This window comes from Melitaea cinxia, chromosome 1 (genome assembly GCF_905220565.1).
Source record: "Melitaea cinxia chromosome 1, ilMelCinx1.1, whole genome shotgun sequence".
Taxonomy (NCBI): Eukaryota; Metazoa; Arthropoda; class Insecta; order Lepidoptera; family Nymphalidae; genus Melitaea; species Melitaea cinxia.
The window spans coordinates 10684540-10711057 of NC_059394.1; the positions used below are offsets into that span (position 1 = coordinate 10684540).

Consider the following 26518-nt stretch of genomic DNA (forward strand, 5'->3'; position numbering starts at 1 on the left):
GCACTTGTTTTAACTTTTTGTTTATCGATAAAAGTTTTATTTATTGCTCCAAAACAATCATGCGTGTATTAAAACGGGAGCAGTCGTAAGAAAAATTAATTTTATCTTTAAATTATCTTTATATATATCTTACTACAAGTTACAACTGTTTTTACCGTATTAGGTTTATGTTTAACGTGCGTCTTATATCATACGTACTCGTACGTGTAATTAAGAAAAATATAGCAAAAAATAGGAGAATTCGGTTAGGCTGGGCGGTGTCTGGCAGGCTTCGTCGATTCTTCACTTCGAAGATTCCGCAATGGTCGAAGACAAAAGTCTTCGAGCAATGTGTCCTGCCTGTGTTAACATACGGAGTCGAGACGTGGACACTGACGAAGGGACTGGTCCACAAGCTTAAAGTCGGTCAATGTGCAATGGAACGGGCTATGCTTGGGATTTCTCTCAAAGATAGGATTAGAAATGAGACTACCCGCGAGAGAACAAAAGTAACCGACATAGCCCACCGAATTAGCAAGTTGAAGTGGCAGTGGGCTGGTCACCTGTGTCGCAGGACCGATGGCCGTTGGAGCAGACGGGTCCGGGAGTGGAGACCGCGTCTTGGCAAACGCAGTGTGGGACGTCCTCCAGCGCGTTGGACCGACGATCTACGTAAGATTGCCGGTGTGGGCTGGATGAGGATTGCGGAAAACCGGGATGTCTGGCGCGAACTTGGGGAGGCCTATGTCCAGCAGTCGACTGCAACAGGCTAAACTGACTAACTGACTGATGGTAAAAAAAAATTAAGAATACCTCAATAGTTTTTAATATTGTGTATATACATAAAAGACTTAACAACTAGGAAGGAACACTAATCGCTAAAATGCGATCTGTACCAGAAAAACTTACGCGTTTTAAAATAATATCAATATCTGTGCTATAGTGGTACAGACCGTGTCTAAAATAGTGATCATTTACTTTGTAGTTTTACCTAAAAATTTTATATTAACTATTATATTTTTGGAACGGCTTATGATACGCTTCGCTATTATCGCTGACCTCATCGGTTGCAGTAGCACATTTTCGTTCAAGATAATCAAAGTAATAACGTTCACGTTGTGATTGTGACCCACATTCCGATTTTCGAAAGAGAAAACGTGACTTATACGGAACACCACAATACCGATATTAGCACCCACATAACCCTCTTCAGTAAACAGGTAAGTAATTGATCGTTTTGTAAATATTGTACTTGTTTTAGATGATTGCTGGGCGTGGACGTTTTTTCCATTCTCTTATAAATAGTATAACTATGACAATTCAACCAAGGTCATGTATTGAACTGAGTGCAAGTCATCTGAGCCGAGAGGTGGATGCAATATTCGAGGTCACGTACTGATGTTTTCTCTAACGGAACGCCTCTCAGTTGTATTGATATATATTCTATGTGCGTACGTGAAAGACTTTGGCGCTAGTTGCGATTTGCTAAGAAGCAGTTCATGACTTAATTTTTTTCTGGGACAAAGTTATTGTGATAATTTCTAAATTCCATAACTTTTTCTATTAGTCACTTATTGATTCATCCGTCGTCATCCATATATTATACTAAGTAATATCTTTGTATCTCGTGGGTATCCTTATTGACTTTAATTATATAGGTTCCATAGTAATAAAATACATCCAAATAGCAGGTTTATACGAAACTTCAATATTAATTCTTCTGTTGTTAATACTCGGGCCGTGTATATCACTCTATAGATTCGAGAGTTTAATGTTATCTGACATGATTTGACGATTATCTCGAAACTAAGTGGCCTGATCGGGTGGCGGGCGCTGGCGGCATGCGACGAGCTTCAGCCGCTAACGGTACCTGTACGCCAGCGCGATTGGCCCTGCAGCCTGCGGACGTTGTCTCCGCGATCCGATACATCTAATACTGTTATTAAATTTGTGCGTATACATACCTATCTGATCGTACTTTCTCTCGTTCATTATAATCATAAACATCAGTAAAGATCGTATGGTTATCTCGTTTTGGGCGTGTAAGATGTTTCACACCTTCGAGAAACATTATTATTTACGTCAATAAAATATAATTTTACGAACTTGTCGTATGTAAAAGTAAAGGTAGTGGCACAGCTTTACGTTCACACTAATTAAATACTTAGGTGGAAAGCTTGCGAAATTGCAATAATGCGGCTACAGATCCGCAAACCAGTAAAGAGGTGTTTCGACGCATTGAATTCCACATGTAAGAGGCGGAAGCGGGCGACAGGTCCTTGATCTTGTCTATACATAATACTATGTTATGTGAACCGATGTATAAGAAGCATATGTCGCAAAATAGTAAAGAGAGAGACGTAATGACAATGACACGTTTGACCCTGTTCGCACGCTCGTCCCTTTCTCGAGTTATTGACTAGTCGGCTGCCCCGCTTATGAGAGGCTACTAAGCTATTTGCATATTTACATAGATTGTAATTCAAACAAAATTCCTATCTAATGAGCTATATCTGCCTAATGTGCTTACTGAGCTAAATTGCAATTCGCTTTTAAACACATAACGGTCAACAATACAATTATTTGTCTCTACAATCTATATTTGCTAAAATATTTAAATTAAAACTAGCTGACCCCGCAAAAGTTGTTTTACCATAAAACAAAATTTCAAATATTTTTCTCAATTTGATCGCAGCACCAACTGTCGGGACAAACTGAAATTAAAATAGAATAATATTTAATATTTGATGCTGCGAAGGTAGCGCAGTCTACCGGATCCAATGTAAAACATTCCAAACTTAACAACTACTTATAAATGAAAAATTAGTTAAATAAACATTTTCCAGTGCACCAAATTGTAAATCTAAACCATCCTCGAATCCCCTTGAACTCACACAAAAAATTTCATTAAAATCGGTCCAGCCGTCTAGGAGGAGTTCAGTGACATACGAGTACACACGCACACAAGAAATATATATATAAAGATTAGAAGTAGAACATTGACTCGTCGTATAAATTAAGTTATAGTTGATATAATTTAGTAATGAGAACTTAAAAAAATAAATGTATACCACATCTGTATAAAATATGCAAGGTTGCTGATTAAACAACGCACCAAAAAATTTCTTACTTTCTATTATTATGTATATTCATATTAATGTAGTTATAAAACAGATTTTTAATTACATATGCGAACGTGTTAATTAACTCCTATAATTTTTGTATTTATTTTATCTTGTCACAGATCATATACTCAGTCTAAGCTTCTCTTTTCAGTTCTAGTATTATATGTAGTATGCTAGCGCACGCCCGCGACTTCGTTCGCGTGGAATTTTACAAAAAAGTTATTGTTCAGTCCACAGAGTTATAAAATGAATAAATTTGTAAATTAAAAGTAGCCTAAGTTACTACTTATTACATATTGAAAACAACTATTAACCTCGCCAACATTATCAAATTTAAATTATTTATATCCAAAAAGGGATTAATGATGATTTTTTTGAAATCTCATAGATGGCGCTGCTTTAAAATTGTCTTGATACTACTTATATTCATTTAATTATGTTTACCAGCCTAAGTTACTTATATTGCGTGATTTTTATAGTGTGAAGTTAGCTTGGTTATTAACATAATAACAACAACATTCAAAAATGCGTTGTTAGATTACACGTTGTTACAGAATGCGTTGAAGAAATAAAGGTTCACTGCTCGTTCCCCGTAGGTGATAGCATGAGAATTTGTAGCCTATATGTTGACCCGACTTCTTAATAATATTCGTGCCAAATTTGAAGTAAATCCATGCGGTACTTTTTGAGTTTATCCCGGACATACATACAGACAAACAGACAAACAGACAAACAGACAAAAATTCTAAAAACTATATTTTTGGCTTCGGTATCGATTGTAGATCATACCCCAAGTATTCTTTAAAAAAATACTTAATGTACAGTTCTGGCTTTCCTACCATTTTATTATATGTATAGATTATCTCAGAAATTAGCAAATTGATATATTTTTGTGTATTGTTTGTATTTAGTCTAAGAAAATTGAACTAAACTCGCACTTAAATGTACTTTTATACCTAGTTTAAATTGAATTGAATTATTACATAGTTGAATGATTTTTATATTACTAACGGTACACGGTAATGTTCAGAGGAAAAACAGGCGCATTATATTATATACCTACCTATATATACCGACAAGGGTGTAACAAGAATGTAACCGTAAATTGCCGGACAGAAACATGTAGTGTGGGAGCGAACATATTTTTTTGCAGTGGATCTGTAGATAAGCCAGGCTATAGGTAATGAACGATGCGAAGTTCTGCGAAGTGTCGCCCTCTAACGGTATACGCCTCGGACATCAGCAATAGTACAATATTAAATCGATTTTATATGATTGAAATAAAAAGTAGTCAGTTATAATTATATTGGACTAGATAAGCCTCTTATCATTTTTATGTTTTATTATACTGGATAATAATATTATAAGGCTTGAGTCAGTAGTTCATTTGTTTTCTTACTATAATTTCTAATGGATATCTGGTTCTACTGGTCCAATTTTCAAGTAATTTTGCCTAAGAAAACGTTTCCTTTAAGGAAGACTTTATAGTTTTTAGAGCATTATGGCACTGTTCAAAGGAGCGAAAAAGTTTAGTGAATTTCGATGAAACCACGTGCTTCGTGTACCTACTATTTTTACGAACAATTTATAGCTCAAATTGTTATAATTATGACACGTTGCATTATGAATCTATTACACAGTTGTTACTTATGACGTGAGCAGTCTACATGCATGTCTGTTATAGTTTATAGTTGGTTATGTTGATTATTATTTATTATGACTAATATATTACTTTTAAATAATAAAACTTTTGGTCATTGAGATTTTATCAAAACTATTTTCAAATTTTTATATTATATTTTAACCGACTTCAAAAAAAGGAGTATTTTTTTATGTATGTTCGGGGATAACTCCGTCGTTTATGAACCAATTTTTTGATAATTATTTTTTTGTTGGAAAGGAGATATCCCTGGTTTGATACCATGATAATAACACCAGGATCAGATAATGGAATCCTAGAGAAATCGAGGGAAACTCTCGGAAATCTGCATAACTTTTTACTGGGTGTACCGATTTTGATGATTTTTAATTTAATCGAAAGCTGATATTTATCATGTGGTCACATTTCAATTTCATCGAGATTTGATTACAACTTTTGGAGTAATCTTTGATAATGCGTATTTACTTGTCGATATAATTGAAGTCGGTTTTTCTTCGTTTGCCTGCAGACACTATTATTAAAGTACGATATGTTATTAATAAAATAAGTAATAAATCTCCACTAAAATAGTAACAAATAGAAGATGTGTTGTGTCTGTAGTTTTAAATTTTTTTTAAGCGATAACTTAATGATTTAACGTTAAATTATTGCTGATTGAAAACAAAACGTTTACAGTTTTCAAAAAAATATTACATAAATTATCAATAGATATATATAAATGAATGTTTGTCTGTATGCCCTTTATAGAATCGTATTCTATGTATTTGATCATGTCATGATCTTCAGAAAAGTGTTGTGCATGAACCCACAAAAGTTGCTGAGTTGGAACGACCAAACAAATTTATAAATTAATAAAAAAAAAGCGTAGCAACGCACGCAGGGTACAGCTAGTATGTTATAAATAGTCTTAACATTTGTTATTTCAATAAAACTTATAGAAAATTTAAGAGGGGGGAGTTTAGCATTAATAACATACATAAAGTAGGTACACCGCTTTTCATTTATATTTCGTTCAAAATGCTATTTTTATTTTAACGAATCAATTAAGTCCAGAGAGGTGGTTGTTTTTGTTTAATTTATAAAGCAGTATTGTATGCAGCAAGTGAGTAAACAAAAAGGACACAAGTGATAAACCAGGTAACAACTGACTTCGTAAGACATGAAAAAACTTGTGGCTATCGTTACTATTTATAAACCCAGAGGTGAACTAAAAGGGAATGTTGCTCGATCAATGCTATCTACATACGATTAAATATATTGGTCTACGACCAGTTAATCCAAATAAGGTATTTTATGATAGCATAATTTGTTTGTGGCTTGAATATGAAATCGTTGAATTATAAATTGTCATGTGTTAATAAAGTTTATATTATGTGAACAAATTGTGAGTCTTACGATTTTAAAGAAAGATTTCTTAAACGGAGATACTTTGTAAATTAACGTATTTTTATAAATATTCGTATTTTTAATCGTTATTTGAACATTCCTTAAATTGGTTATAAATGATAAATCGTTAATCATAATCAGTGAAGTCATCGTGTACAGGGATGTATTCCAAATGTGTCGTATTGACCTTATTTGGAGTACACGCCTGTTCACTATAGATATACTGTTCACATATTTAGTTTTCATAAAAAAAATTATACATATTTATATTATAGAACACTTCTTAAGAATAATATGAAAAGTAACTTGGTATAGCACGGTTACCATTTGGACTTTAATTCTATTTTTTGGTAAATTTCGCAGATGTAAGATATAAATTTGACCCAAGGTTTTAACCTTGCTCATTGTTAAGTACTTCAACCATGCTTAAGCCTTTTATATAGTAGTGTCGATTGTATAGAGCAACCGAACAGACTAGTAAATAAATGATTGTTAGGAAAACTCGAGCGTGCTAAATTATTATGCTATACAGACTATGTTCTCATCGTATTGACCAAAAATCTGACAAATATGTAGAGAAAATTACTTAATCTAATAGTTTGAAAAAAAAATCTATCCCTTCATATGATCACACCCACTATGCAAACCGGCAGATTAGTATTTTACGATAACAAAAACACGTAGATCGCATATACTGTTAATGTCTGACGAGCTCGAACAGAGTCGTTTTTTATTATTCAGCGCCACAGGTCAATAAAGTTTGTGGCTCCCAAATTTTTCGGCTGACCCTTTTTTAGGCCTCCCATTCGATTAATTCTCTTTATATATTTTTCCATAAAATCTTTTTCTGTTTTATATCCTTAGTACGTACGCTCGGCTTGCGATGCCGCTCGTGCTCGGTTCGCGCCGCCCGCCCTCCCACAATTCCACCCAGGGCCATGGCCCTTTTAGTCCCACGGTAAATACGCCCATGAGTTCGGGTACCTATTTACACGCTATTTGCACCGCTGAAACTGTCATATCATCATTACAGCCTATACAGTCCACTGTTGGACATAGGCCTCCACAAGTTTACGCCAAAAATAACGTGAACTCATGTGTTTTGCCCATAGTCACCACGCTGGGCAGGCGGGTTGGTGACCGCAGTACTGGCTTTGTCGCACCGAAGACGCTGCTGCCCGTCTTCGGCCTGTGTATTTCAAAGCCAGCAGTTGGATGGTTATCCCACCATCGGTCGGCTTCTTAAGTTCCAAGGTGGTTGTGGAACCTTGTTATCCCTTAGTCGCCTCTTACGACACTCACGGGAAGAGAGGGGGTGGCTAAATTCTTTAGTGCCGTAGCCACACAGCACGAAACTGTCTTATAATATAACTTTTTTTTAGCACTTAATTTTAAAAATCATATAGGTCTAATTTTATAATATAATAATCAATAGTATAATTTTCTGGCGTTAATGAGATAAATTTATCCGTGTGGAAGTCATGCTAAAACTACATTTTGAATGTCATTCATTTAGAAAAATAGATCTTTAATAGAAGTATTTATTTTGTAGAAAAAACAACTTCGTTTGTTAAGCCTCTTTCACGCAAAAACTACTAGACAGATTTTAATGAATCTTGGAACGTACATAGCTGGAGATCTAGAATAATACATAGACACTAGCACTTTTTATCTTGATATTCCCACGGGATTGGAAATTACGCGGGTAAAACCGCGTAGAGTAGCTAGTACAAAAAATAAAAACATACACGTTCTATAGTCAGACCGGTTGCCCTTCCATTTACTTATACTCGTATGACACATTGGACTATATATTAAATACAGCGTTCTACACAACATAGTATAGAATATTAAATGGTACTTAATACTTGATTAGTGGTATTACAAACGAATAGCTTAATGTTCAATTATAATGCCTCGGGGTCGTTCCATATAGTAAAAAAAAAGAAACATTTACGGTAGAGAAGGCTCTACCGGAAATGTTCAATGAATTCCGTAGTCTTTTTGATTTTAAGTTTTACGCAACTAAGGTTGTGTTCAAATTGTTTTTTTTTTTTGGCCTAAAGGTGCTGCTCATTAGACTAGAGTTTTGTTACACCACTTATTATAGCTTCTCATATTTTTAAAAACTTTTAGCAGGATTTCGATGATAGGTACTAGATTTTAAAACTATTTTACAACAAAATATAACAAAAACAAAACAGACGAATAATTCAATGGCACGTTAGAATGCGGAATGAAAAAATGAAAATAAGCATCAACGGTTGCGAATTCAAATCCCTGACCTGATCCCTCAAATTGACATACTAAAAAACAAAGAAATTGTTTAAACTTAAATTTATTTTACACAGCTAAGTTGAACTTTGAATAAAAGATAATTACTACATTCTTCATGAGAACTATGTACTGATTATAGGTATATAAAAAAGTCTAAGCCCTTTATCCCCAAGCGACCGCGACGTTTCAAGGCTGATATTGTATCGTTCATCATGTTTTTGAATTATTACATATTAACCTTGTTTTGTAAAGCATTATGTTTAAAATTTTAATGACTTATACAATACGTGTTGAAAGAATACGAATGATTCGCTAAAATAATATTTCATTCATTCGAAACCACCTTAACCTCAAACCTGATTATACTATATAACAAAAACTAGTCTTGTCTTAATAGGAAATTGTAGCTATTTATGTATACAGACGACAATGCTATAGCTGTTCCCATACACACACTTCAAATTTCGTTTTAATCTTTATCCAATTTATATCGGAAATGAACTTGATATACATATTTCCTGTCTATTAATTAATCGTAGGATAACATAGTGAAAAAAAAATGTACATTTCCCATTAAAATGTATGATGATTAATTAAATCCTGATAAAGAACTAAGGACTAGTGATGAAGGTAGAAGCTGACTGAGATCAGTTCTCCCTTTTTTTATAGAAACTTTTTAGATACGTTGTATAATATGTAAGATGCTAAGCATCAAAATTATTTGTGACTTTCGTAGAAATTATTATATAGACGTATTAAAATAATTTATTCCAAACTGAATATCCGCGTTGCATTGACTGTTACGATACATTGCAACAACACAGTCGCGTAATAGCTTTTCTCGTTTTATTTCCCATTACTTATTTGATTAAAATTAAAATTTGATATGAAAAGTATTTTTAAGGGTACGTCTACTATAAACAATGAATAAGTTTACTAATTTGAATTTAATTTATCTTAGGGTACAAAGACATTCAACTCCAACAACTTTCTGTTCTTAAAAAATATTAAAGGATTTTAAAAGGTCAAATGAACAATGGATTGTTTGTTGTATGAAATAATTTTGGTATAAATATCGGCTATCGATGTAACTGAATATAATCGTGAAGGTTTTCCGGTGAGCGACGGGCGACTTTACGAACTGAGCAGGCGCATGAGGTGGGAGGGAGGAAGGGGTCACGACGTGGTTAACCTAGGTTACACCACGCTCTAAAATGCTAACTTTCGCGCGTCACTTTAAATTCCAGAGTAATTTTATTTTGTTTATTGTTGGCATGTTGTGTAACTTTGTGTAGATTACCGAATCAATAAAAGATTGTACAAATTCCTGAAAAACAGTAAATCTACTACAAAAAAAAAAAAAAAAAATTAAAAATAAATGAAAAAATAATGTTTATGTTGCGAAGTCAATATTTCCCTTCTGGGGCAATATATTTCCTATAAGATAGGCTTGTAATAATATCCCTCTGTGTCTGCGATTTATATGACAAAGAAGCTAAAATTGAATGTGCAGAATTTATACATGGTACCTAATTTGGTTTGTGACGTTTACATATTATGCAATCATGTACCAATGTGTAAAAAAATATTTCAAAACAGTAGATATTGAGTTTTTTTCAGTCATTTCGCAGGAAAATCTACATTCCGAAGCGGTAGCAGGTACGCGTCGTTTATAAAGTATTGTAAACAATTAACTTTTTTTTAACCGACTTCCAAAAAAGGAGGAGGTTCTCAATTCGACTGTATTTTTTTTTTTTTTTTTTTTTTTTTTATGTATGTTACATCAGAACTTTTGACCGGGTAGACCGATTTCGACAAATTTTGTTTTAATCGAAAGGTGGTGTGTGCCAATTGGTCCCATTTAAATTTATTTGAGATCTAACAACTACTTTTCGAGTTATATCTAATAATGCGTTTTTACTTGACGCTTTTTTCGTCGACCTACGTTGTATTATACCGCATAACTTTCTACTGGATATACCGATTTTGATAATTCTTTTTTTGTTGGAAAGGGGATATCCCTAGTTTGGTACCATGATAAGGAAACCAGGATCTGATGATGGGATCCCAGAGAAATCGAGGGAAACTCTCGAAAATCCGCAATAACTTTTAACTGGGTGTACCGATTTTGATAATTTTTAATTTTATCAAAAGCGGATGTTTATCATGTGGTTACATTTAAATTTTATCGAGATCTGATAACTACTTTTGGAGTAATCTTTGATAACGCGTAGTTACTTGACTATTTTTTCGTCGATCTACGTTGTATTACTCGTCGGTGTAATTGAAGTCGGTTTTTTTTTCGTTTGCGAGCAAACACAATTATTTGAAAACTTTTTACAAAAATATAAATACACATATTATTTATTATATATATATATATATATATATATATATATTATATTATATTACAAAAATAATAAATTTTTACACATTGGTACATAATTGCATATGTAAACGTCACAAACCAAATTAGTTACCATGTACGACTAATTGAATAGAGTATATTTTGGTCATGTTTTTCTTCTGATTCTTCTGTTTTGTTTCTGAATTGATTAGCACTAATAACTTATAGTTTTATTCACGCTGTATTTAGTGTAATACTAGTAAAGTATTCAAACTTCATCGCGCATATTTGATAAACATTCAAAATATCTACATAGGTATTTAAGCTTCGGAACATTCCGTTGGTATTCTGGTTGCAGTCGTTGTCAGCTTTGCGCGAACCCTGACATTTTGATACAAACATTTGACAGGTTTTCAACGTTATTGGGCATATTTAAATGACGAAATGAATTCTTTATATTTAAACAAAAACATACATTCTCGGGTGTCTTATTTCACACTATTAGCATTTAATTTCTGATATAGCAAATATTTTAATGAGGGTATTGTTATTGCTTTGCAGATTTTATTTCGTAATGATTTCAAATAGTTTACTAATAAGTTATTTTGTTTTAGTGTATGAAATATTGAATTAGTAAACATGAATAAGGTGGTCAAAAGGTATTTTGGGTGCTTTATATTTCGAAGCAATCAGCAATTTTACAAAGGCACGTTATTTATTAACCACGTAATGATTATATATTATTTGCATTACTTATTATACATATGTTATCAATAATACATTTATTACTTACTCTAATAACTATTTATAACTTTCAAATAATATATTTGAAGATTAAAAATTAGAAGTGTATATTGTTTTTATTAAAATTGCGTAGTAGGTATATTTACATAAGTATAACATTATAATTTATTTGGCCATTTAATGAAAATTAAAAATGTACGCTTGTGATGCTTCTGGTGTTGCAGACGTTATAAGCTATGGTAATCGCGTACCATGAGATGAGTCGTACGCTTGTATTCCGACCTATAAAAAAACCCCTTTTCTAAAGAATACGTACCTTACCTTTTATTGTGTTAGCACTACATTAAATAATTTCTACTCTCACGATAATTTATATCGAATAACTTTGCACTTAAAAGTTTTTTAAATGCTATTGTTATTATTATCATTATTACATACAATCTTACAGATTCGCAATTGCACTACATTATGAATCATGTATAATATGATATCATGTATGTCAGACATCTGATGTCAAGGATTTTTAAAATATGCAAACGAATCACAAGTTTTGAAATGTTTTTAGGCGAAGGTGGCACGTGTTTAAATTATTTAAATATTTTATATCCCTCAAGACTGTGTTAACAGTTTTAAAAAATCGACTATGTCATCTCCTTATTTGTCACTAGTTAACCTTTGAAGAAGTCGTGCTATTATTTTATAATGTTTAAAAATCGGCAAGGTCACTTTTAATATTATAATTGCTGCTTTTATTTTGACACGATTATGATCGCTTGATTTTAAATAACTGATTTAGTTCGAAATTTTTCGATAATTAAAACAACGTTGTGTTATTTTAGTTTTTTTACGCATTATATTGTATACAATAAAGAAGCATTCATAGTAGTTATCTATATAAATAAAAATTAATGATGCTAAGTGCATAACTCGAGAATAGCTCTGCCATTTCGGCCCATTTATTTGTGTATGTATAAAAATTAATTTAATTTTTACTATTAACTTTTAACAAAGCGAAGTCTATCTGGGCAACTAGTTAATTAATAAATAGACTTAATAAGTATATAATAAAAAAAGTTTACCACACAATTGCGCCAATTAAACATCGCAGTATTCGATGTCTGAATATTACACATTTAAAAATCACATTTTTGTGGATTTTCATAACTTCAACATTATTGCTGACTGTATATTATTATAAATTTTGTACAAGCTACTTATTATAGAGCTGAAGTTAGTACAGTACTGTACTGTATAGTATTTAATTTGAGCTTGAGCGCAATGCGCATGCTGTAGGTAAATAAACACGTCTCAAAATTTCTTTCCAAATATGCTGTTCTTTATGATATTCCCTTTCACCGAGAATAAGATGTCATTCTCTGAAAAAATTTCGCATTTAAGAATTCGGTGCTGCTCATTCGACTTTAAATTGCAATCGTCTGATACCATCTTCAATTCATTGCGTAGGTATATATTTAGCACGGCTCTAATTTAATTATTTATATAAATCTTACATCTTAATAAAAACAATAGGATTCTGTAAAATTATATAAGTGTACAATTTGTTTAAAATCCCAACAATCGTATCTTATATCTTTGAATTCTAAAACAATGTATTTTTAATTTTACAGGAAAACGCCTCTTGAAGATGAACCGAACAAACGAAAAAATTCGTTCGAAAGAAACTTCTGGGATGGTGAGTACGGTTGCATAGAAACTCTTTTAAAAATAAAATAAAAACCTTTCTAAAAACATGCACTTATAATAATAATCATTAACGGACATAGATAGAAACCTTTTAAAGTATTACTAGCTATAATTAGAACGCGTACTTAAAATTGTGATTAGCAATGACATTAATTGATTATATTTGCGTGAGCATATGATAAAAATAAACAACGGTAAATATAAAACTAAGACAAATGTAATAAATATACACAAGTTTTGATGATTGTTGACTGTATTTTAAAATAATATTAGCAATAATAAATAGTCATTACATAATGATGTTTGGCTATGCAAATTTTGCGGAAAAGTAGTCCGAGAGAAATTTATTTTGACCAAATTCCTGTATCGGTAAAATATTAGTATTATGTAGGAAACCTTACGTGTGCAAAGTCGTGAAAGTGCAGCTTGCACGAACGCCCGCTTGTCGCACCTGTTTATTCCTTACACATGGCGTAATATAGGTAGGTTTTTATGCAACGGTCATTTTTGATTCTTTGAAATTAGTTTTTCATATAATCCAAAATGTACAAAATATAATATCATTTATTTATGAGGTACATACCGCTATTAAATACTGTTGTTCACACAGAAGGCATACGTACTTGCTCGCCACCAATAAACAAAATTTAGTATTTTTTTCATAAAAAATTGGTTTAAACAGGATTTCTTCATTTTGATTTTGGCACTGCAGGGTAAACAGCCTCTGTACTTTGGCGTCCTCCTTTTTTTCTGAACTCATTTTTCTCTAAGACTTATAAATTCAAACGCTTAAAAGATGTCTGACAAAGTCAGGCCGACTACACGCATTTAAGTGTTATACACTGACATGTCTAGAATTATTAAAATCTTCTCAAGATGAGTAATTTTCGTTATAAAACAATAAACTCACCTAGTAAATATTGGAATGTACTACCAGCACAAGCTCAGATTTTGTATATCGGGTAGGTCTGACAATCGGCCAACATCTATTTTTCATACCCCTAAGTTATAAGGGGGGGATTAAGATGAGTTAATAGCATATATGGCAAAACAACGTTTGGGTCCGGGATGGGAATCCGGTCCTGCTAGACATGGTGTCGTCGGGATTGTTCAGAGGTGAGCCGGACAGTCCCCATGGAGGAGAAGTCTGGCCTTTTCGCCTACCCGCGCGTCCTGGATATCACCCGTAAATGGGTTCCCCTGCGATACCAAAAAAACAACGCTTGCGGGGTCAGCTAGTAGTCTTATAAAATTCTAAGGTTTAGTGGCGAGCTTTGGGTGACGCGCCGCCATCTTGGTTAAACACACTGAAAAACGGTTTTTCGTGATCACTGCGTTACCGGTTAAGATACTTTGATTGAAGTCGTTACAAAACATACAGATACAGAGCCTGCAGTTTTGTACAATTTTACTTTTATCTTTGTTTTCTATCGTTTTGAAGATACAATTTGTTCAAATAAACTTTTAATCCAAATCGCATGATGCAAAAAAATAATCTTCTAATTAGTATAGCGATAGAAAAGTTAAATTAAATAAAAATATAAGGCAAAAATAGCAGTTTACCAAATTCTTTATATTTTGAGTGTTTGCTTTTAAATGCTGACAAGGTCTACTTAAATTACTAATTTAGGCAAATAATATATTTGATTAATTTAATCGATATATTTTGTTTAGATTCAGTAAATTGTGACACTTACAAGTCACATTTGCATAGCAAAAATTACGTACAACACTTTATTTCTTTGAACATCATATATTGCGTAAGATATTAAATAAAAGCAAACGATAAAACCAGTCTCACATTAAATTGTTACATGAATGAATAAAATGATCTTTAATTACATCGTTCTCGTGGCGAGAATAAAAGCTTTGTTGTCTTAAACGAAAATTCCAATTATAAAATGTGCACACAAATGAATTCCCTCGAGGAAAGTAAGGTGGGTTGGAATCCCGCTGCACGACCATTAAGGTAACGACCGCGACCTGCCCATCAGCTTTTATTGTTCAGGCAGCACTTTGCATGCTGCGACTACAATTTCATGCGGCCATTTTATGATTGAAAGTGATTGACGACTCTTTACATTCACAAGACGTCTAACATACATATATTCGTTCTTAGTGTTTTTAATCTTAATTTTTAATAACTATTAAATAAGGTATATTATGTATAAATAAATACATGAAATTATAGCACTTGTAATTGCAATCGGATGCAAGAAAGCAAACATGAAAAATTCCAAACATTCGACATTTAGCCATACGGCTTCCTTTCAAAATTAAATTCTTGGAATGTCTTGTAAGAAATAACAAAAAGCTTCTTGTATGCGCGATTTCAACAATGTCTTAGTAAGTAGAAGATACAAAGTCGGCATTTAAAGATCCGCCAAAACAGAGGCTGTTGTAACGTTTAATAAAATGTATTTTGGCAGATTCCGGAGCAAGTTCACATATTCGTACCATCAGAGATCGTTTGTTTCGAAATGCTACTTATATGCTATAAATATAGATATAAAAGTTATTTTATATCTATATTTAAACGCAAAGTCCATGTTTTATATATGCATATTTTGCACAGTATTTTACTTTCTTTATATTTTATCTTTATATTCATTTAAAGTATAACTTATAGTTTATGTAAACCATTTATTGACTAGTCTTGTACTTTACTTTTCCTTTTATTGAGAACATAAAACTGCGTAGATTTTGCCCGATGACCTTTAGGTTGAAACGAGACATAGAAATATATAAATATTTCTGTTTTTATCGTTTTATCTCTAAGAGATTACATAAGACATGTCACTGGAGAAAGTTAAATTAGTTTTGAAAGTGAAATCGATTACACTTTCTTTTACTTATCCATTTCATAGTTCGATTCGGGCTTGGAATTATTTGAATAATCGTTAAATTTAATACTTTCTTAATATAACATTTAGAATAGTGTTCATTGGTTCGTGTATTACTATTAGAGAGTTGATATAGAGATAAAATGATTATCTTATAATAGTAATTTAAAGTTATAATGCTTCTTAATTTGAATTTTATCTTTAAGTTTTTTTAACGGCTTCATATATGCTGATAATGTAGAGTATATTAATGGAACACTTAAGTCCAAGATATTACAAAGTGATTTAATTTACAATTTATCCGGGACTCCTGATACTAGAGAGTTTATAAAAGTGGGGAATGTAAAAAAAAATGTGCAAACAACTTCACAAACACGTCGGAGCGGTTTAAAGGCCGCGTCCGGATTGTGAGGGGCGACGGCGGAGGGCACCGGCAGCATTCCAGCTTCGGTGGCCGCGGCGACGTCACAAGAACATTCCCAGGCTCTATTGCTTCTGTGCCTACGGCTGCAACCTGTGTAATCTCGCGGACGTTATTAAGCTCACATATGTAGCAAATACGTCGTTTTCTCAGTGCTACAGTACGTAAATGCCTAAAGCGGTATATAAAACAGCACCATAATGTTGTTGCGTATAGAATTTTTGTTATACCATAACGCTGTTTTGGTAACAGATTCGTGCAGCCCATACGTACGGTCGGCGCCCTCTAACGCCTTTATGCGTCTAAAAATAGCCTATTATATTTTTTAACCAGATTTAATAATGAAACATGACAACAAAAATAAATTCCTGTAGTAAAGAGCATGTTAACTTATAGCGGTTAGCGATAGTTTATTATAAATTCATAATATTATGTATAGATTTTAGTTGATTGTCAAATCATCGTGTGATTCATTAAGTTAAACGAAAGTGTCTTTAGATTACTTTTTAGATTAGTTTTTTTTTTTTTGTAATTTAATTATGCCTATCGTATTTTGTTTATCCGTCAATCTATAGTGGAGCAGCGTGGTGGATTAAGCTCCAATCCTTCTTCTACATGGAGAAAGAGGCCTATGCCCAACAGTGGGATGTTACAGGCTGAATCGTATCGTTTTTAGTTGGTTATACTGTGGTGAAAAGAATAAGTATAAATAAAATCCAGACCTACAAAGGGGTCTGCAAGGCGTTTGACGGGTTGAGGGATGCGGGGAAGTCGCGTGCGCAGCTCGTTGTCCGTCCCTGCCTCGGAGCAACGCCCCCGTCAAGGGCGGCGACGCTGCAAAATTCTGCAAGTCCGAAGCGATTCAGTGCATCGCGCCCCGCCGCGGCGGTTCCGCGCTCGTCGTTCCTTTCCGATAGTTCGCACGCTGCGCCGCCGCACACGCACCGCCCTAACTTAAATAACTGTTATTTCGGTCTTTAATGCTAATGTTCCGCATTCTTAGCTGGATCTTCTCTTCTATCAATTCGTTACATCGATTCGTCTGCTAAGTGTTATTGGACTGTATTTTTTTTTAATAAATTCAGTGAAAATGTTTTTAATTATATTTCGTAAACGATGAAAGTAAATGTATTATGAATGAGCGATAACCGAAACAGGTTTCATAAATGGATGTGTAGTGTTATGGATTTGTGTACATGACGTTGAACATGGGAACTGATCAAAAATATTTTACGATGCTGGACACACGGAAGCTGCCCAGACGCTCTATCTCGCTCATCGGTCCGTATAAAATAAATTATATTTTTATTCCAGTTACGTATGATGTTCTGTTTAGTTATTAAATATTTAGAAAGTATTACTAATTACGATTTATTTAATATAATTTTGTTTATTTACGCATTTATTACTATACTTTCGTAAATTAATTATAATAATATTCCAATTAAAACAAAATATATTCTATTTAGTAATGTTTTTTCATCACCAAATTATTATTATAAGTCTTACCTATTTCATTTTGAAAAAAGATTATTTTTTTCAGTAGGTTACGTTAGAAAAATTCTGACAATAATATAAACACAATTCTCAACATGGTTTTTGAAAATAAAATTAGAGCACTGAAATGTGTGCAAAATAATCAATTTCCAGGTTTAATCAAATTTATTTATAAAAAAAAAATTCTAACATGTGTGTGGTCCTTACGAACTTAAATAAGAGTTTCAAGGAACACATCTAAAAGAGCTTTATAGTATTTATAGTTTGAACGTAAAGATTAAGGTGTGTTGGCAACTCTGAGTTGCTCTTCATAACTAGAAAATTTTAGTAATGAAGTAATTTTTAACCTTTAATTTTTACTCTTGAGGCTTTTGGCTCCAGATGAATTTTATCTCCAAGATATTTCAATGATAGGCATTGTCTGCAGGACGTCAAAAAGAGGACCTCACAGCCTGTTTCACCTCAAATAACCGGTGAAACATTTTACGTTCAACTGAGGAAGGGCACGGCAGGAATTCTATTTTAATTCTAAATTTTAATGCTATATGCATTTAAACTAGATAAAGGTGAATTTTAATGTCTATTAGACCAAATTTATGTACAAAAGCTGTGGATTCTCTTTTTAAAATAATAATAGCCACAAGGTTAAAAAAAAATTTAAATTAATATCCAACTTCAGTTAGGTAACAACTAAATAAATAACTTTATTACTGTCCTAAATAATAAGTACACCTATGAGACGGACACAAAAGCATTATTAGGATTACAAAGAGCGAGTTTTCAAAGATTTTTGCACTTGTGTAAATATGTTGAAGCGTGCCATATACATATTTAGATGACGTTGATCGTAAATACATAGTGTGCACCTATGTATACATGGAAATTAATAAAATTTAACACAGTTTAACCACGATCATATTATCGCATACTTCTCTATACGCGTGCTAAAAAGTTAACATTGTGATGTATAGACAAAGAGTACTTGTAACGAATACAAAATTTTATAGCGTTGTTAAAATCTGGCATTCTCGTTTATTGCATCCAATAGAAGAAGAAGGTATTTAGAATTTAGGAACAAAGCATTGCTAATTTTACTAGACACTTTATATACATTTGTGTGCAATTCAACATGGAAGTATTCTTTTTATTGATTTTGTTAAAAATAGTTTGTTTTATTTTGTTCTTCACTTATAATCAATCATTAAGTACGCTAAGATTGACTATAAGTTTTGTTGGAAAACGCCTTATCCTTAAAAAGTATACATGTATCTACAGACGGAGGAAGAAAAAATTATATAACATAGTAACCACATAATTTTAGTTTGGATTTAAAACGCCTAAAAAGTAACAGATACAGGTCTTGTGACAGTGTAATCAGTATAGATCAAGAAAAGAAGCATAGGAGGGTCAGGCCGTTATTTCATAAAAGCTGAAAATTTCTCCGAACCGTTAGAAGCAATGGCCAAATATGAAGATTAACTCTTGGTGACTTTGGCAGATAACAGTTATCAAAGGCATATAAAATTATATCGTACTCGGCCTACCTAAATGTTTGTCTAGATGGGGATTGGAGCTATCATAATTAACAGGCTACTGACGAAATATCCTCTAATAGCTATCTAAGTGACACATATGAAGTTCAGTTTTATACTATGATGTTAGTTAAGTTACAAAAGTGTGGGCACTGGTTAACGTGATACCTAATATTACTTCGAACAAAATATTAAAAGTTACGCATTAGAAAATGACGTAAGTTAGTAGCCAGTTAGTACACTTTTGCTACCCGGTATCTGACGAAGCAAGTATGACTTTAACTTCGTACTTGGCCATTGCTTCAACCTATGTTGGGAGCATGCGCTGGGAAACTTTCAGCTTTTATAAAATGATGAAGGTCTGAAAACGTAATGCCAACGGTCGTAAAGCCATAAAGTATCAGTAAAGGATTCCTGTTGGAAACTGTTGGATATAGAACCATACAAAAATCTTAATACTAATTGAATTTAGATTTGCTTGTTATCCATTAGAGTCTATAAATTGCAAATACCACACTATTTCAAATGTATCGTCTGTGTTAGAATATTAGTCACTTATTTCGATTGTTATCTTAGGTTAAAATAATTCATAGACATCTAAGGATTTAACGTCTGTGCTTGAAATTTAAGCACAAAGTTACATAGTTAGCCCACATTTACACACAATTTCATCCTCATAATTTTCACGATAACGGGAAATACGGAGTAAAATCGTACTGTAGAGTTAGTACAATAATAATGGTTTGATACACGTATTATTGCCGAAGACGAGCAGCAGCATCTTTGGTGCGCACAAAGCCAGTACTGCGGTCACCAACCCGCCTGCCCAGCGTGGTGACTATGGGCAAAACGTTATTTTTGACGTAAACTTGTGGAGGCCTATGTCCAGCAGTGGACTGTATAGGCTGTAATGATGACACGTATTATTATAATTGATCTTTTTTCCAGTTGTTATAAAACGCTTTATGTATATTAAAACAGAATAACCATTCCAGAGAACAATCGATGAATCCATTATGTACATACTTATCAATCTGTCTATTGATACAACTAAAATAATAAATATAACAAAGTTAACAATACTTTATCTTAATGAACTATAAATAATTTGAATTACAACAGCATAATAAACTAATCATGGATTTAAGATATATATATTTAGAACTATAGGATTTCCAGTTTATGTGAAAAATATAACAGCAGCACTCACCGGATCGATCCAATTGTGGATCTAAACCTTCTAGCGATCCACTCAAACACATACAAATATTTTAATTATAGTCGATCCAGTTGTTCATTGACATACATACGTATATACGGAAATTTATACATAAAATAACATAATAATACAAAATATAATTAACTGCAGATGATAAAATCAACTTTCTTTTTTTTTAATTTTTTTATGTATTTTGTTACAGATCGTGTTAACAAAAGTGACACTGAAGACAAAAGTCTTTCAAACGATGAGACTCCAATACCATCCTGCCCGCGACAACCACCTGACGGTGTCGAAACTCCATCAGATACAGTTGAAAAAACTCCTGATTTACCTACAAGATTACCACCACGTATGTCCTCAGGTTGGCCTACCAATCGTTCTCGTTATTCCTACTCATCGAGGACCCAAGATGCAAGAAGTGAAGCAAGTGTTAAGGATAAAATTGCTATGTTTTCTGTCGATCTTTCGACATCTTCAGATCGATTGGATAAATGTGGAACCCTACCTATTAGATCTCATTCAACCTTACGGAAGAATTCAACGCCTTACATGAGTAACTATTCTGAAATATCGTCTTTAGATAGACGGTTAACCAAATCCCAAGACAACTTGGACGAAACCCCACGTTCTTATAAACGAAATACTGATAGACCTGAAGTTCCAGGTGCCTTAGAGAATAAAAACACTGCAATAAGAAATACAAGGTTTAACCAAACCGAAACACAAAATAAGCCACTCTTTTATGGAAGTACTACAACGTTGCCATCAGATAATTCATTCACGCGACCAACATATCATATGAGAAGTATTAGCGATGATAATAGTACCAATAGAAATGTATCAACACATAAATCTAATCTAGAATATTTAATAGAACAGAGAAAGAAATCAATGTCAAAGCTAAGAGGTCTAGTTATACCAGAAGTACAAGCTCCGATAGTAGATTTGCCAGAAATAAAAGTCCACGACCCTTTCTCTAATAAATCATTCCTTAATAATACATTAAGCAAAGAGGTTAAAAAAGAAAGTAAAATAAGCAGTATTAGTAGTTCATACATAACAGAAAGTAAATGGAAAACAAATTATTTACCAAATAATATACCTAAATATTCTCCGGCTTTTAAGCGTAAGTCGCTACAGGTTTATACTCCTTCATCTTTATCAAAGGAATCAACCCCGGAACGCAAATTCACAGATAAGATTGATACATTAAATAGATTAAATAATCAAAATAATCCTATCGCTTCTAAGCCAGTTAAAAGTTTGTTTGATTTTTCTAAAACTTCAGTATCGAAAGGTTCATTAGCATATAATCGTGATTTATGTAAAAAGAACTATAATGGAAATTTACACGATTTCAAAAACGTTGAAATTAAAGTGTGTACAACAACTGATATTGTTGATAGTGATAATGACTCTGCAATGAGTTCAACTCAATCGAGTTACCGTTCATCGGCATCTTCACCACTGCATAACATCGATAATAATATAGAATCAGATAATTCAAGACTATCTCCAAGAATTTCTCATTATAATACTTACTCTCTTATCAAGTCTGAATTACCAAATAAGTCTGCTATTGTTGAAAAGAATTGCGAGCAATACATCAAAAGAAGTGTTTTCCGATCTGTATCTTCAGATACGAATATTTCGCTAAGTTCTTCTGCAGGCTCAGCAGCTACATCGGGATCTCAGGCTAGTTGCAGTTCATTAGAGAGTTCTGTGGCTGACTCAGAAAAGAGAAAAGTTTCAAAAGTATACAACGTTGACAATGTTAACAGAAGAAATATCGTCGCTTCGGCTAAATGCAGAAGTGGTAGAGATGTTAAACTAGAACCACCTGTTGTAGAAACTAAATTCTCACATGAGTCTTACAACAGATCTCCCAGTCCAACGCTTAAAGCGTCTGATCGCCTTTCTACGCTCACACCAGCAGTGAGTGTAATAGCAGCTAAAGGTGAAAACAGACGACGTAATAAAATTGTTGTTGATACTGATTCTGATTCAGATTCTGAAGTAAATGTTCGACAGCGGAAATCAGACTATAAAAATCCTAGACTTAAGCGAAATTCTAGTACATCAAATAAAAATAAAAATAATGACATTTATCAGGAAATCGAGAAGAAATCTACTCTTATTAAAGACGAAACAATAGAAGACATTCCTGTAACATGCTTAGAAACTCAAGATAAAAGCAAGAGTTTGTTATTAAATAAAAATAATGATTTGAATATTAATAAAATACATAAAGAAAGCAGTTCCGAAAATTTAAAAGAAAAAGTTAATGCCAGTTTGACAAATGAAAATAAAAACGAGCTCATCTGTGCTACTAATAATATAAAATCGTCTTTCGTTGGCATCAATAAAGACTTAAAGAATGCCCCTAAGTATAATAAAACACTTGAGAATTCTGTAACGAACTCAACGGAAGTTTTCCGACTTAAGAAAGGTTTTGGATCAGGTGTAGGACTTATATTAGCTGGTGGAGTGGATTGTGAAGCTAAAGATGTTACTGTAAGATATCGTCTGTTGTTGTTAGATATTTAAAATTAATTTTCACTTCTAAAATGTATTTATAATTTTATTATTGTTGTGTATTTTATAGGTTCATCGTGTTTTAGAGGATGGCATTGCAGCAAAAGCAGGAATAAAAAGAGGTTCCAAAGTTATTAGAATCAACGATCACTTGATGTCGGGATTAACACACGCGCAATCTGTTTCCATTTTGAAAGTAAGTTTCAACTTATTTCTTGATTATTTTAACACAGTTTTAATCTAATGCATTTACATTTCTGGTCTTTTTGCTTAGCACTTAAACGTTTTTTTAATTTTATTTTACGAGCAATCTTATTCTCTGCTTAACTTATTACCTCTATTGCACCAATGAGAACAAAAAAGTTATAGCTATACAATAATATTTTACATTACAGGAACAACGTTCGGAAGTTGTAATTGAAATAGAAAATAAAATCAAAGAAAACAGAGATGATATGAAATGCGGCTCTGAACACGGTATAAATTTTTTTCTACTTTACATTTTTCTAAATATATTTTTGATATAAAAGTACGCACTTGAACTACTTTACGTGTTGTGAATAAAAATAAAAATCTTACTTATTTTACAGCGGAGACGAAAGGATATCAAAACGAAGAAGTTAAATGTTTAAAGGTTAACGGCAAATCAGACAGTACGATAGTTACTGTTATATTAGAGAAAGCAGGAGGTGGTGCCGGCTTAGGTTTCGGCTTAGATGGAGGTCGTGATTCTCCTCAAGGAGATCGACCACTGACCATTAAGAAACTTTTCGCAGGTGATTTTGTCTTTAATGTGTTTTTAAGAAATGATTCATTTAATTATAGATGGTAATAGATTTGACATAGAAACAAAAATTGTAACAATATGCAAATATAATCGCTGGTCAAATATTTCATATTATATGAAAGTAGGGTTAAAAACCCCTAAAAACATTTAATGTCTCAGAATTTCTTTAAAAATGATTAACAATGTTAAGTACATTAGGACAACGGTTTTTTAGTGAATAATATAGTCTTAATTACAACTTGATAAATTTTAAATAATATTTTAGCATTTAAACAAGGTATAATATACATATAAACAATAAACTAATATATAAAATTAAATATTGATTTCAGGAGGAGCGGCTGCACAAAGCGGTCTTATTGTAGTTGGCGCAGAACTTCTTTCCGCTGGTGGACAATCTATGGTTGGATTTACACGGACACAAGCCTGGGCTGCTTTAAAAGCATTACCAGCTGGTCAAGTGGCGTTGGTTCTTAGAAATCCGTCCAAGTAAAACATACTATAAACATAATTTAAATTGTTAAATGTAAAATACAATCTTTGACCTTAAAAGGTTAAAAATTTGTTGAAACAATTAAAAAAATAAGGCGTAGTAGTATTGGTCTGTGGCTCTTACGAATTTTCTATTTAATCTTTAGTCAGCATTGATAGATGCACTGTACATAGTATTTTAATGAGGATTAAATTGAGTAATGAGGTGTATATTGTACTTGGCATAAATGCCATAAAGACTGTATTCCGATTTATTAAAAAAATATTATTTATTGTTATATAAAGTAACTAGTCTCGACGACAGATGTGGGAAGATGATTTTATGTTATAGTCTATGACTCTAGGCGTATTTCGTATTGATGTCAACGATCATTTGTGTGCCATTTAAAAAATGTATATAATAAATCTAGAAAGCAGTGACATTATAATGAATGATATAATTTTTTTTAACAGTATTCAATTGATTCAATTAAATTTGTCATGTTTTCAAAATTATAAATAATTAATATATCAGTTTGGATTTTTGCATCTAAACCAATAAATATTAAAAGTGGACTATAATACATATCGAAATTTATCATTTTCTCATTTTAACGTATTATGAATAAGCATTGAATATATTTTATAAATTTAAGTTCTTATCTCACTAAAATGTATAATGACATATTTAAATTATATATATAACGGTAACTTGTCATGAATACTTTTTAATAATGCCATTACCACTAATTTTGTAATAAGGTTTTTGTATATATATTTAATTTGTTAATATTACTAATTAATATATCCGTATTACTTGCTACATGTGAATACTTCAAGTATTCAGCAAAGCTGTTTATATACGTATACTGTAGTAAGTTTATAAAATATAATCTTTCTATAATAATGGTATTTTCTTTTCACCTGTAGCTATGCTTAACATTCAATATAACGCTAGTTAGATTTAGATATACAATTTAATAGATCTTTTAAAAGTAAAAAAAAACAATAGTTCCATCTATTTATCGCAATAGCTATAAGTATATAAAAAATAATAATTTTATGAACCCTCACTTTTGTTAATAAAAATTGATGACTTTGGTACATGGTAAGGGTTCATAAAACTTTTGTTGTAGGTAACATAAATTATTATTGTTTTGCTTATGTTGCTTTATGTTACATAGATCAATAATGGGATTGGGAAAAAAATAATCACTTTCATATTGTGGTACTAGTTAGAATTCACAGAGTCTATAAAGGCATTAAAAAGTATTTTGAAAAGAAAAAGTACCACAATTACATAATATCTTACCCATATTTTTTCACACTGATTTGAAACGGAAATTCCCACTATATCTACACAATTAATAAAATTGGAGTGTCTGTTTGTAATATTAAAATAACCGCTTTTTACTAAATGCATATGGATGTATACACGATACATATACCAAAATAACATTTTTTACAATTTTTGTCTATCTGTCTGTCTTTCTGTTCGTTCCGGCTAATCTTTAAACGGCTGGACCAATTTTGACATGACTTTCATTGGCAGATAGCTGATGTAATAAGGAGTAATTTGGGCTACTTTTATTTCAGAAATTTATGTAACTCTGCAAATTAAACGATAACTTTTTGTTAAATTTCACGGGGAAGAATTCGCGGGCACAGCTAGTTTTAAATAATTACACATGTTTTATAAGGTTAATGGTTTTTTTTTTTTTTTTAATCTTTATTTTTTATAGAGGGTTTGTTCACAGGTTGAACATGCCACCCTCATTTTTACACACTAAATCTTACACACGACGCTTAAGATATATCTGTACAATTTTATATATATTTTTTGCTTCTTCGCTAAGAGGAAAGGCTAGGATAGTATTATAAACCCCTATGTTACTACGTATTACATTGTATTTTGTATAAAAAACCTCTCTCTCGGCTTCAATCCGGACACATTCAGTCAAAATGTGATGGACATCTTCTGTTCTTTC

At 32.3% G+C, this 26518-nt stretch overlaps 1 protein-coding gene across 1 annotated transcript in view; it reads left to right on the top strand.

Moving 5' to 3' along the window:
- Window positions 1-25437, top strand: part of LOC123653585 (putative leucine-rich repeat-containing protein DDB_G0290503) — a 47086-nt gene extending 21649 nt beyond the window's left edge. The window contains exons 3-8 of the mRNA XM_045589579.1: window positions 13147-13211; window positions 20937-23251; window positions 23343-23468; window positions 23668-23749; window positions 23863-24048; window positions 24392-25437. Of these exons, the coding sequence (XP_045445535.1) occupies window positions 13147-13211; window positions 20937-23251; window positions 23343-23468; window positions 23668-23749; window positions 23863-24048; window positions 24392-24552 (2935 nt within the window). The 3' untranslated portion in view covers window positions 24553-25437. The remainder of the gene's footprint in view (window positions 1-13146; window positions 13212-20936; window positions 23252-23342; window positions 23469-23667; window positions 23750-23862; window positions 24049-24391) is intronic.
- Window positions 25438-26518: the final 1081 nt, after the last annotated feature.